The sequence below is a fragment of the Pezoporus wallicus genome, unplaced genomic scaffold, assembly GCF_028554395.1.
Source record: "Pezoporus wallicus isolate ANWC-B61680 ecotype Strahan unplaced genomic scaffold, APGP_CSIRO_Pwel_v1 contig_7178, whole genome shotgun sequence".
NCBI classification, from domain to species: domain Eukaryota; kingdom Metazoa; phylum Chordata; class Aves; order Psittaciformes; family Psittacidae; genus Pezoporus; species Pezoporus wallicus.
In genome coordinates this window covers 2,282,760-2,296,186 of record NW_026636884.1, presented here as the reverse complement: position 1 = coordinate 2,296,186, position 13,427 = coordinate 2,282,760, and the positions used below count along the sequence as shown (strand labels likewise).

Sequence of the window (13,427 nt, the reverse complement as noted above, 5' to 3'; positions counted from 1 at the left end):
TAGTGTCTATTTTCAACCATAAATGAAGTAGTACTGTGTGCTAATTTGACCCATTTGTGGGAGAAGATTGCTAAAATGTGAGTTCAAAACCCTTGGAATTTGCAAGAGTATTTGTTATTCTCATACACCTGTTTAATAGAATGCTTCACATGAAAAAGAAAAAACACCAAAAACCAAACAAACCCTAAAAAACAGTCACAGAATCTAAAGTTTGTCACACTGAAAAAGCATACAGCTGCATACCATAGTAATTTGTTGGGTAAAACTTTGAAGTAAAGAAGCACCAAAAAGGAATGACTATTTTACCTGATAATCTACATGATTGTCAAATTGATTTACAGTAGAATAAATAAATAATGTTGGTCTGCATCATAGGTGGTCAGAGATTAGTCTGTTTCTATTTGCACCCTTGATGTGGGAGAGCAGGAAGAACATGCAGCTTAGCAGTACCTCACATGAACATAAGACCCTAACATCAAGCAAGCCAAGTCACACACAAGATGGGAGTTAGAAGCAAACTCAATAAACCTTCTACAAACCTATGACAGGGCTTTTATCCTCATGGAGGTAAAAGTGCTTAGACAAGAGAAGAAACTACAATACCTTGGGATAGATGCTGTTGCTAATGATGTTGCCAGCAACTCAACACAGCTGCTTGCTACAAATGGTGGGAGCCGGTATTAATGCTCTGTAAAAAAATGTCAATAAAACTAAATTTACTAATTTCTAACCCATCTTTCTACAACATACAATCAGCCATGGATCAGAATAGTATTTTCTGAAAATCAGGATGTTGAGGTGACCAGACAAGAACGTAAAGAGGCAAAACACGTGCTATGCTGGTGCATGCCTATTGTATAAAATGACATGAAGAGTCATTTTACATTTTCTGAAACCATGCCTGCAATGAATGTTGAGGGAAAAGCAAAGATAAATAGATGATACATGCACAGACTGTTGCCAGAGCTTCACACAGTCAACCTTTGCCATAGTCTACAAAAGAGGCTACAAGGAGGCTGTACAATCTGATGACCTTGAGCAAGGAAAGGCAGAAAAGATAATTTTCTGAACTGCTGATATAAAAAAACACCTCTAGCCTTAATTAGCGAAGAAAGTACAACTCCTTTTATTGCTCATAATTTTTGTCCATTTAAATTAATGGGTAGTTATTTCTCCCCAGGTCTTAATTTTTTATTTTTTATTTTTTTTAAATCATGATTTATTTCAGGGTCAGGTTTAGGAAAAGATATAGTTCATAATTTTGGTGGTAGGAAACCACTATGTCTTCTGAATACCAGTACTGGATAAACAGTGTAGAATAACAACATAATAGTAATTCGCTTCCTTGCTTTATTATTTAAATACAAGTTAACTCTTTTTATTCTAGGAAAAGTGTTATGTGTACATGTGTATTTGTTAGACTATCATAGCTCCTTTTAGCTGCAGGTAGAATAGAATACATTTTCATTTAACATGATAGAAGTAGGTGCGCCCATTTCCTTAACGGGCCTGTCATGGTAGGACAAATCTAAATTTTAGACCTGGTGGTTTTTTCCCATTTAAAAAACTCAGGGCAAAGCTAAACATTCAATTTTTATTTTATTTATTTTTAAATTTGAATGTAAGCCACTCCACACAATGCATGCAACCCGATTACTTTACTTCAGTGTAACTATGATAGGGAAATTGCAGTAACTATAAACAAGCATGAAAAATATTATTCTAATCTGAATCCTGAAGACAACTACAGGACAAAGCAAACAAACTATTAATGAAAGCCATACTTACTCTTGCAATGTTGCTCCAGTAATCCAAACAGAGACAAGGACTGTTTGCTACTTAAGGTGGGTTTTAAAAAATTCTTTTTGAATGGAGTTTTGAGTAGCATAGTAACTTCTCAGTTAAATAATATCAGAAAATAAGTACCACAGCAGATAACATGATCTACCAGTAAGCCTGCACAATCTGGGTCTGCTCTCAACAGCACCTCCTGGCCCGTCATGATTTCAGACAAGTCATCTGCACCTGTAAGCAGCGGCTGGTCAGAGGCCACACTCACATTTAAGACTACTTTCAGGAACAGTAATTACTTACAGGCATCCATGTCAGGTCAGCTGCACTCTGCCTGCCCTTTTCTTTACACAATTGTGCTTCCTTATTTTCCTCATCCACATGAACAATGAAAGCACTACCTTTGCCTTTGATTATGAAATCCTGTTCTTACTTGAGCTCAGTGACCGCAGCCAGGTGGGTAACACTTGGTCTGGTTTCTGAAGCAGACTCTCTAGTGGATAGTTATTAAAAAAACCCTAAATGTTGGCAAAATTGAATCCTACCCGATACACTGATTCTACAAACAGGAGTAATTTTAAGTGAGATTCCCAAAATGCCTACCTATTTTCAAACATGACTTCTGCAGGTCAGCACCTGGGGTCATACAGTTGATAGTAACACATCTAGTTATCTTGGTGTCAAGCAATTTCTAAAAATTTTAGGTACTGCTTTTTAAAAGACAAAAGTAGCTCTTGAAAAGAGAGCTATATTTTGTTTCTCTGGCCAGTGCATACTAGGTTTAACTTTGAGCATAACAATAACACATTTAAATTAATACACAGTTTTTTGATTCAAAAGGAACAGGAACTAACATTAAACTTGCCAAAATACAGAAAATGAAATAGTTTAAAGTGAATCCTGAAGGAAACATCTAGACATATATTAATAACTGAAATATACAGCCCAAATAATCTACAAAAGTCTATCACTATCCACCAAATCACTGAGAATTGCACTACTATTAAACCCGCAAAATTATAGCTAAATGATATACATATATATATCTCATATATATATATGCCTTCTGAGTTTCCCACTGTTCTTAACCAGAACAATTCAGCAAGAGTCTTCTCTTTAAACAACCTGGTCTAGTGGAAGGTCTTCTTGCCCAAACCGTTCTGTGATTCTGAAGGTCTTGTTCTGCAGCAGTACTTGTTCATGAGAACCGTTTGTGTGAGCTTTTTGAATGAAGATACAGAGGCAAGTTTGTACCTACTTAGTACTTCACAGCCAGGCACTACAGCAGAAGTGAGCAATGCCACCTTCCCTGCCAGCAGACCGCCACGGCTGACTCTGAATGAAGCTGCTCAACACTCCCCTCCGCTGCAGGCGGGGTCTACCCCTTCCTACACTGTTTCCGTGGGGTGACTCATCCACCCGCGGCATCTCAAATCCGGCGGCCTCCCCACCCTGCCAAATAGGGACAGACAACCCGCGGCCTGCTGCTACAAGCCGCTGCGGCTTTAACAGCCAACCATATGGCACTGCGCCTGCCCAGGCTCTGCCAAGCCGCTCAACCCCGAACAAGCTGAACCTCGCCGAGGGGAGCCCGGCGACTCGTGGGAAAGCACCTGCCCGCATCTCCCACACGGGGACGCCGGCAGCGGCTGAGTGGCAGCTCTCATAGCAGCTCTCCTAGGGACTAGGCCCCCGCCGTATAGCCTGGTGCAGCCACCTCGGGGCCGGCGGGTGCCGGTGGAACGGCTGGGAGCTGTGTGTTCCCCTGCTGCGCTGCTCCGCCCTTTACAGGCGAGAGGGCGGTGCAGCTCGCTTCGCCTTCGCCCGTGCCCATCCCTGCGCGGGGGGAGTCGCCGCCGCCGCTCTCTTTGTGGCCGCGGCAGGCGTTTCACCGCGGCGGGGAAGTCTGTGTCTTGGCTGCTGAGAAGGTCGCTGCTGGGAGAGGTTCGCAGGGAGGAGAGCCCCGGCACGGCGCAGCCATGGGGCTGCAACCGCTGGAGTTCAGCGACTGCTACCTGGACAGCCCCTGGTTTAGGGAGCGGGTTAGAGCCCATGAGGCCGAGCTGGAGAAGACCAATAAATTCATCAAGGAGTTGCTCAAGGATGGGAAAAATCTGATCGCCGCCACCAAAAGTGAGTGGAGGTTGTGGGGGAAGACGCTGGGTGCTGCGGGGCGGGTCGGGGCCCGGCGGCGCTCGCTTTTGTTGCGGTGAGTGTTGCAGCGGGTGTCTGCAGTCTTTCCCTTGGGTTCCCCAGCAGCCGCCCTGGGGATGTGGGTCCTGTCCAGCCCTTCGCTGTGACGAGAAGACAAGGGATATAGCGGCGGTAGTGCCGGCTGCAGCCCGGGGTAACTCCTTGTAGAGCCTGTTGCGTCTGCCCGGTCTTTTGGGAGGGCCTGGCTTATGTGCTTGGCGGCGCCGAGTCCAAAGTAAGGTAATGTTAAATTCGCAGAGAAGACTCGGTTTCACGTTATACTGGCGCTTTGCAAGCCGAGCTTCTGTGAATTGCATATCTGAGCATGGCGATGTACGTGTATGGGCATTTGTGGTCTGTGAAGAGGCTGCTGAAAAATACCCCTTTGTCAAAATTTCAAGTATGTTCAGGAATTAACCAGACTTGCAGTTCTGTGACAGAACTGTTTACTGGTTCTGTCTCTTTGGCCTCTTAAAATGTGATGGTGTTTTTTATTTAATTATTTAATTTTAATTATTTATGGTTTTTTAATTTTCGTGTTGTTGAGTGTATGCTGTGGTGTATATATGTGGTTAGGTATGCTGTGATTTATGTGGAAATCATTATTTTCCTTGAACGGCTGTGTTAACACATGTTCTTAATGTAGTACTTTAATAATATAATTTCTTCCATTTAACTAAAAATCTGGTAGTGTAGTCCCCTAAATAACTAGTAAGGTGATTAACTATACCAATCACTCAGATAAAACAGTAGTGCAGCTGTCTGGCACTGTGTTCTCAAAAGCGTATTTCATCTTTGGTATCGTAGAAAACTTCTGAAGGCAAGGAACCATGCTTTCAAGATGTTTTCCTGAAAGTAAACTGAGAGGGATTAGGCCAGTGGTTTGAGTGGTGTAGCTGCCTGTGAGGGTGGTGAGGTGGTGAGGGTATTAAAAACTGAGAGAACTCATTTTGTGCAGATAAAGAAGCATTCTTTCCTGGATTTGTTTCAGATGTGCCGGGGTAAAAAAAATAAAAAAATGTAGAAGATGCCATATCACATTTGACTTGTTTGTAACTCCTATTCTTTGGACGGGTAATATTCAATTACTGCAAATCGCATTCCTTAAGGATTATTTGTAATCTGTGATAGGAAGTGTCAGTATAAATGATCTTAACTTGGAGTGCAAAGTAAAAAGTGTCCCTAAACTTGGATAAGAATGGTAGAGGAAAATCATTCTGCTTCTTCACGTCTGTTCCTCGAGCATCTAGACAGGATTTTGGCCACTGGTCCAAACCCTTGGTTTCTCATATGCAGTTACATATGCAGAACTTAATTTGAAACTGTGGAACTGATGATCGAGAGGGAAACCCTCATTTGTTTGAGCCTCCTATTCACAGTGTGATCCTGTGCTGATGACGTTGACTCCGTGTGCAGTGCTCGACATGCTTAGCTGTGTGCGGTGTGAGCCAAGGGAGTCAGCATGCCAAGCACAGCCACCTGGCCTAAGAGTTCTTGATGAAATACTTGGGGCTAGCCCGTGAGAGATACTCAGAGAAGCTATCTGAGATCCTGCCCGGTGTTCAGGTCTAAACAATTCCTTCCTTTCTGAGAGGACAGTAAGAAATTTTATTCTTGAGTTTAGGTGCTGTACCTTATTCTAACAAACATCTATGCTTCAGCATATTTGTTTGAGAAGTGGAAACAGGGTAAGATCCTTCCTTACACATTCCAAGCTTCTGCAGTTGTCTTTCACCTTTAGAGTGCCCTAGATAACAGATTTGAAGCTGAGTGGTCTTCCCGTGCCACTTGTGAAGCGCTGCCAGACATTAAAAGACAAATTGAACCAGAGGAAACATAGGGAGGTGTTAAAACCCATTAAACACCCAGTGGTCAGGATATTGGTCCTTCTTGTGTTTTCTTCTGAAAACACCAGTATCTAAATTCTTTGAGGAGCCTGATTCATTCACTCCCAGGAGGACAAATGGGTTCATATTTGTTCCAAAAAACAAGCTAAAGAAGTGGTCTACATGCAGAGCTACCTACTCACCTCTGTCAAAGCTGCATCTTCTGCACAAAGACAGGCTTGGCAAAATCTAGTGAATGTAATAAAGAATGTAATAAAATAGGTAACTGCCTCTTAGGTAACAGGTGATTGCCATTTTTTTTGAAAATTGTTTTAGTCTTTTGAACAAAAAATGTTATCTTAATAATAACTGAAGTATTTCTCTGTTACTAGAACTAGGTAAATTACAAAATTTACATCTGTTTGAATTGATTTGTGAGCATCGTAAGCTTTTCTGAATGGCTTATAAAATACAGAATGTAGTAGGTGCCCTGTTGTTCTTAAATATGTGGTAAATGAAGTGACTGCAGTAGAGAATGTGCTTTTCCCTCCCTTGGCACTTTCCTTATTTCACTTGTAAAGCAGCAGCTTACAACAAATGTCCTGAGAATTCTTTAGGTGGGAATAACTGATGTGATTGAGTAGATCCCACTTCCAGCTCGACAGGCAGCCTTGTAAATTACTTTGCTGCTGCCTGCAGGAGGTTACATTTTGAGAGCTGGAAGCCGAGTCTGCTGCCAATCGCTCTAATCATATGAGTTGTCAGTGCCTTGCAGGACAAACCAGTAACATGATGTGGATCCTCTTGTTGGCTCTTTCCCATTTGTCTCCTCAGTTGTATGGGATTGTGTTTTCCACCTGAAACTCCAAAGAGTTCTTTTTATTTGTTAGTACAGGATTTATACTACTTTTTTTTGCCCCCCCCCCCCCCCCCCTTTTTTTTTTTTACTTTTGAAAGGGAAAAAGAAGTATCTTCTGCATTTTAAATTAAAATACTTCAAATGTATCTTTACACTTTTACGTTTCAATTGTTTCAAGAATCTGATAGAAAGATAAACAAGACTGGCTCAAAGCTGTCTGTTTCCTGTGTAAGGATTTGAATCACTGAGTTGTCTAGCTCAAGCTAAATACTGGAAGAATGAGTAAACAATAGGTATCTCTTTTCTTATGACGGTTAAATATGTTTAAAAGGAGTACAGGAAGACAATTTTTTCCACTGTTAGTGATGAGTAAATACAAGCAGAATACACATACACCTTTTAAAATAGAAATACAATATTTCTCAGGGGATTCCAGTTCAGTTAAGCAAGCAAAGATCAAGATAGTTTATAAATAACTTCTGGATAGAGTTAGCTGTTCTTCTGTTGAGAGAAACTGGATTTAAAGGTGCCTGTTTAGTGAATCCTTATTCTGAAATGTGAAAGGAACTTGAGGGGTTTAGTTCTGAGCTCTTAAAAAAATTTCTGAGATGTAAATTGTTGAAAACTAAAGAATACAGTGAATAAACACTGCCTATTTGCTTTCAAATTCTTTTCCCTATGTTGGACCAAAGCTTGGTCTCTTGATATGAATGTGAGATCTGTTTGAGGCTTTTGAGGATATTTATTTGGAAGCAAGACTTGCGTATAAAGGTATAGCAGGAACTGCCACTTCCTATGAGATCTCAGGGTGGAGTAGGAAGAGTCAGTGCTGGTTTTGATCCTGGGCATCACATGGCGGGTTTGCAAAGTATACTTGCGTGCATGCTCATAGCTATTCCATGTGCCTGAAAGCAGAGCTCCCCTCCCCATTTTTGGATTTAGGCTCAGATCAGAGCAGGATTATATTTGGATTGGACATAGTGACTTTGTAATGGGTTGATGACGATAGAAGATGGAGAAGCCATTGAAAGAGAAGAATTGAGTTCCTTAAGAAGCTTTCAAGGGGTGATCTGTATGCAGTGCACATCTAAGGAAAGCCTAGCCAAAGTCTGGTAGGAGAGGATGCCCCATATGGGCCTTTTGTCTAAAATGCATCATATAGCCTTTCATTAAGTCAACACCATCTACTGCCACGTGGGCACCACAGTATTCAAATGCTCTTACCACTTGTGCTAGAATGCAGAGTAGTCACCTTCCTCTAATTGCACCCTTAGAAACTTGCTACCCAGCAGCCCCGTTGAGTAGCTTTAATAGGAGAAGGCCTGTCCCTCATTGTGTTGCTGTGTCTGTTTCAGCTGAGAGCAGGATAACAACTCCTGTGCTCCCAGGTTTTGAGTTGTTAGCTCAGTTCTGTGAGTTCTTGGCCATTGCATTGGTGCAGCAGAGGAGGAAAACAGACTCAGTGCTGGTCTCTGCAGGCAGCGCAGCGTGCTCAGGCTTCTGGTAACTATTTTTAATTGCTATTTTCGTTTTATATTTTTTTACGGAAGAGTTATTCCTTGCACTCTTCCAGGCAGAATGCAAAACAAGAACCATATTTCTTTTATCTGTAGGAAGAATTTGCTGGAATATACAGAGTTACGGATAATTGTTACTGAAGAATGCTGGTCAACTCCAGGGAGTAATTCTGCATTTGTGAAGGGGGAGGTGTTACTAGTCACTGGTCATTTACAAGTTTGCCATCAAGAAGTTAAGCAGACAGGAAATCTTGTCAGCAACAGGAATAAAGCCATTCCCAAATCCGATCTCTGACCTAGCAGAATAAGGCTGACTCTTTCTTTTAATGAAGTTGACTGAAGAACCTAATCCAAACACAAGACTCAGATGTCTGAGTTGGCCACTTTTTCTTTTTGTTGGCCAATTCTCTTAGCATGTGGTGGTTAGTGTTTGATCTCTCAGGTACTGATCTAGATAGGTTTTTTGCCTGACATGGTATGGATGTTATGTAAATGTAAAGGCTGTTGTAATCCACATAATAGCACAGCATAAAACCCACTCAAATCACTTGAGCCACAGTGCCCTTTTTTTTTCCTTAAACACTAATTGTCCATTTTTTTAAGCTTTCCTTAGTATAATCTGCACTTATGAAACCACTTAGCTGAACATGTAACGTGTGCCAGCTCTTAAAGTCTTGGGAATTGCTGCAACAAAAATGTTCTACTGACACTCCAGTACATGTCAGAGAAGCAAGGTAAAACAGTTAATATAGGACTTATTAATAACTTCTAGGAAATAAATGGATTTTCACTAGATTTAGAAAGAAACCAAAGACAGAATAAAACCTAATGTCATTCTTAAGAAGACGGGGGGGTGCTGGTGGCAGGGAGGGAGGAGAAGGGAACCTCTCACACTGTGAGAGTGCCTTAGTTTAACTTGTGTGCAGACTTTACTAAATCAACAGTGTATAGTTAGGACACTATCTTTATTTAATTCACCTTGAATACAGTGAGAGCTGTAAATTAATAAATCTTCACATGTAGAGTTTTAGTAGGTTGTTTTAGCTTTCAGTTAGTAGCTCAAAAATGAGCTTTATTTCTGTTATAAGGCGTGCTTTAGGTGTGATAACAGTAAGCAAAAAAAATACTCTGAGATTGAAATTTGAAATAGACTCTGCTTAGATAAAAATTACTGCTAGGGCAGTTCTAGATCCTGTGTCCCAGAGGCTATTGAGCAGTATATAACTTTAATAAATACCCCTTTTCTATTGGAATTTAGCTCAAAAATGGAAATACTAGAAAACTAAGGCAGATGAGTACTTTGGGGCCCATCTAATACAGGTTTCCCTGAAGGAAGAACTGCTTACAATAATATAATGTTGCTTTTCCCTTCCCTTCAAGGTAATTGCCACAGCTAGGGTGAAATTAACTGACAGTTTTTTGTTTAAACTTTTTGTAGGTAAAGTTGCTTCTGTAAAAGGCTCAGCAAAGTGCTTCCTTTTAAGAAATACTGGGCAGAACATTGTGTTTGACTCCACCCAAAGTAGAGCATTCATTACTGTGTCAGTAGCTATAAAAAGTGTCAAACTCATTCTGTGGAGGATGCCAGTTTGTCATCTTGAATCATGTCTTTTCAACTTGGATTATTAACCAGCTCTGTTACCTTCTTTGTCCTGTAGATGTTCCACTGTTATTTTTTTCTGTATTAAAAGTAGGACATTGTGCTAGTGAGCTAAAAAAGTGATTTCAGAAAAAAAGAATTTTCATGAATTTACATGGTTTTTCTGAGTGCTGAGATGTAACGGGCTATTGAATGAAGTGATTCTGTCTTTTAATCACTTGGGGGAACACATCATATTTCAGTTTTAGATAGACGGTGCAAGCGGCTGTTAAAGAGAACATCAGTGATTAGTAGTCATTGTCAGTCTTCAGGAGAAAACCAACAGAAGTAAGTGGAGTGGTTTGTAATTTTTAGAGAAGCTGTCTGGTAAAACATGTTGGAAAGGTTTTTCCTGATATTTTTCTTTTTTTAATGACAACCCTTTTAGAATTTTGTGTATCTTGAGTTTTACAGAGTCTGAATCCATCTTAAGGAGCTGGAAAAAAGGATGGATTTGCTGTACAGTCTGTGAAATGCAAACAGCAGCTCGAAATTAAATAAAGAAGAATTGGCCTACTGCTAAGACTGCAGGTGTGCACTGTTCCTAACCTTATCCTATGCTTGCCAGCTCTGTATTGCAAAAATACTGCACATTTTAACAAGCAGAGCTTTTAATACCATTTCTCAATTCAGTGTAAAATGTGTCATGTTTTGATAGTGTGGGTTGTGGCTTTTGAGATAATTTTTATGACTTGTTTATATCTGAAGGGGTTTTCTTATGTGTCAAATGCCACTTTTCTGAGTTTCCAGACCGTATTTGCTGTTCTGTGACAGTTCTTGAGATGTTACAAGATGCTCAGTGTTTTGATTATCTTTTAAAAGTCTTCACGCTATTAAGTTGGCAGATTAAGTTATTGTGAGCAGTTGAATGCCTTCTGGAATATCTACTGAGTGATAATATATGATCAAACGAGCTTGGGCACATATTAGCAGAACAGTTTAAGAAACTGCTGTTCAAAGAATTTAACATCTCTGCTGGTGGTTGCTGCCACCCACTGTAGTTGTCTGCTTTAATCAGCACCCAAAATCTGTCTTGTTGCTAAGTCAAACCTATCTTTTCCGGGTTTAAAGTAAGCCATCACATTTTGCAATGAGTTGAGGTAGGCGCATGAGTGCTATCCTGGCAGCTCCTGTGGAGCTTGTGCCTTCTGGGTGTAACACTGATAGAAGGGAGGGCACTTGCAGTGGCTGCAATTTAAAATGCCCTGTGTTATTCATCTGTGATAGGTGTATGCCTGATATCCAACATGCATGCTTAGGTATCTCACTGGGAAAGAAGGTACTGGAAAGGGAAATCTGTGGCTGGGTTTATGCTAACCTCAAATTCTTTTTCTGAACAGGTATTTTTTGGCAGTTTTTGGCAGACAACCTCAATGTCAGGGTGCCATTTTTCCATACCCACCTGCATCTAGGGATGGAGCTTCTCACAGCCACCCTGTTATTTGTGAATGCCTTTTACTCTGTTTCTCTTTCCTCCCCTTGTTCTTTCCCCTTCTGTGTTCATCTTTCAGTATAAAAATAGAGAGGAAACATCCCAGCCCTCACAAGCAATGTGGCCATCACAGGCCAAGGCCAAATCAGAAGTTTCTGTAAATCATTCATGCTGGGGTTGTCCTCTGTGAGAAAGGAGCAGTGGGAGGGGAAAAAAAAAAAAGAGATGGAAAGTCACAGGATTATTACACAGGTTGCAGTTTCACTACTGCCCTTTGAATAATATCCTGTTGTTGCCTGTTTAGTTGGGAGGACTGGGCAGGTGGAGGTTACCAGCTCATAAGGTCACAGAGAAGGCTTTGCCTCTTAATAGATCTGGTTGTTACAGATGCCCTTAGTTCTCTACAGCTTCTGTATATATACCTGGCTGGTTGGGACTGTTTGTCCTTGAAGAGGAATAAAAAAAATGCTTTGTTTAATTTGTCGAGGAAAATTGAGTACCCAGGGTAGAAACTGAGCTGGACTCTGTGTGTCAGACCTGGGCCTTGGAGGATGTTGTAGCCTGTGTGATGTCCAGTAGGTTCTCAGCCACCTTGTTGCTGGTGAGTAGTTTTTTTGAGCTTTGAAATTTGTCTGTTTCCTCCATTAGGCTGACATGTGTAGACTTAGAAGTGATGAATGAATTCATGGTGAAGAGTCTGAAGTTTGCATTGCACACTTGCAGTGTTTCAGCCTGAAGAAGAATGAGGTTGTAATGTGTCAAGTCTCAAAATTTGGTGCCTCTTCCCAAGCAGGAGAATGCCTTGGATTTGCTTGTTTGTCTTAATCTGTGATTTTCCCAGTCATTAGAAAGAGCCACATGCTTTGAAAAATATAAATAACATTTGAATGTACTTACAATGGAAAAAAATTTGATAAAGAAGACCTGTAGCTGATTTAAACAAAAATATGATTGCTTAGAAAATGTGTCTTCAAGAAAAGCCATCTGTCTCACACACGGGTGTAGGGAGCATGCTGCCAGGTCACTGAAGACACAAGAAAAACCTTCCAAAATCTCATTTTGGAAGCAGGTCACTGTTCTTAGAAATCCGTCACGCAGCTGATTTTGTAGTTTATGTGGATTAGTGAGTCCTGTGTTTCAGCCTCTGAAGTACATCAGAACTCTGAAAACAAAACAGTGTAGTTTACATTGTCAATTTTTTTCCTGTTTAAAGATCAGGTTGTATACTCTCTCTGTTGAAAAGGCCTGGTCCAATTGTCAAGCTCAATTACAAGGTAACTGTTTCTCCAGAGCTGCTGTCTGTTCAACTCTTCAGCCTGCAAGCTTTTCTGGAACAAAGCTGACTTTCTTCCAGTCTGCTCTAAAACACTTGCTTGGTGGTAGTATTACTGTACATCTGTTGTGACTCATTTTCCTTTATAATTTCAGTCATTTCAAAACACACAGTTTCAGATTTCTTTTGTGCCTTTTGCCTAACTGTTCCTCTGTCCCAGCAGATTCAGCACCTTTTGTGAGACAGATAAATCTACCTGGATCTAATGCTAAAAACAATCTGCAAACACTCATCTCTCCAACGGGCAGTTTGTTGTTTTTTGTTTAACAAAACACATCTGTGTCTACCCACATCACTATTGTTCTTTGAATGGAGTTCTGTAGGTTGCACCTGAGGGGAAGGGCTGCCCTGTTTGGGTAGCCCTAGCTAGGGTAGGGGAGGACACTAGCTAGTGAAACATGAGAGTTTATTGTTGGCATCTGCTTCACTTTACTACACTCTTTTGCTATATTTTATGGAGGGATGGGGCTAAGCTCCAGATATTCAGCTCAAGTTTTTGCGTAGTTAATATAATGAAGTAAGGAAATGTCTGTGTTACAGCCTTGAATCTCATGTGTAGGAACTTGGTCCTTTGTTCAGATGACCTTTGCTGAGGGCCTTGGGCAAAACCAAAGGAGATGTGAATATCCTGTAAGACACGGTACTATGGTTTCTGAACAACTGAAGCGTGTTCTCTGTCTTGGAAGGACACATGCATTGCAGAGCCCAAGCACCTGAGGACTGGTGGCCATTACCTTTAGGTAGGGCTCAAGTAGCGTAACCTCCTCTGAGAGAATTGAACACTGGAAATGCCCTCCTGGCCTAGTAATTGTGATGGACAAAATAAATTTAAGAAAC

The 13,427-nt window shown here is 41.0% G+C and overlaps 1 protein-coding gene across 3 annotated transcripts in view; it reads left to right on the top strand.

The window, feature by feature from the left end:
- Positions 1–3,636: 3,636 nt before the first annotated feature.
- Positions 3,637–13,427, top strand: part of ARHGAP10 (Rho GTPase activating protein 10) — a 152,324-nt gene continuing 142,533 nt past the window's right edge. For all 3 annotated transcript variants that reach the window (XM_057402049.1, XM_057402048.1, XM_057402047.1), the window contains exon 1: positions 3,637–3,924. In XM_057402049.1, the coding sequence (XP_057258032.1) occupies positions 3,771–3,924 (154 nt within the window). In that variant the 5' untranslated portion in view covers positions 3,637–3,770. The remainder of the gene's footprint in view (positions 3,925–13,427) is intronic.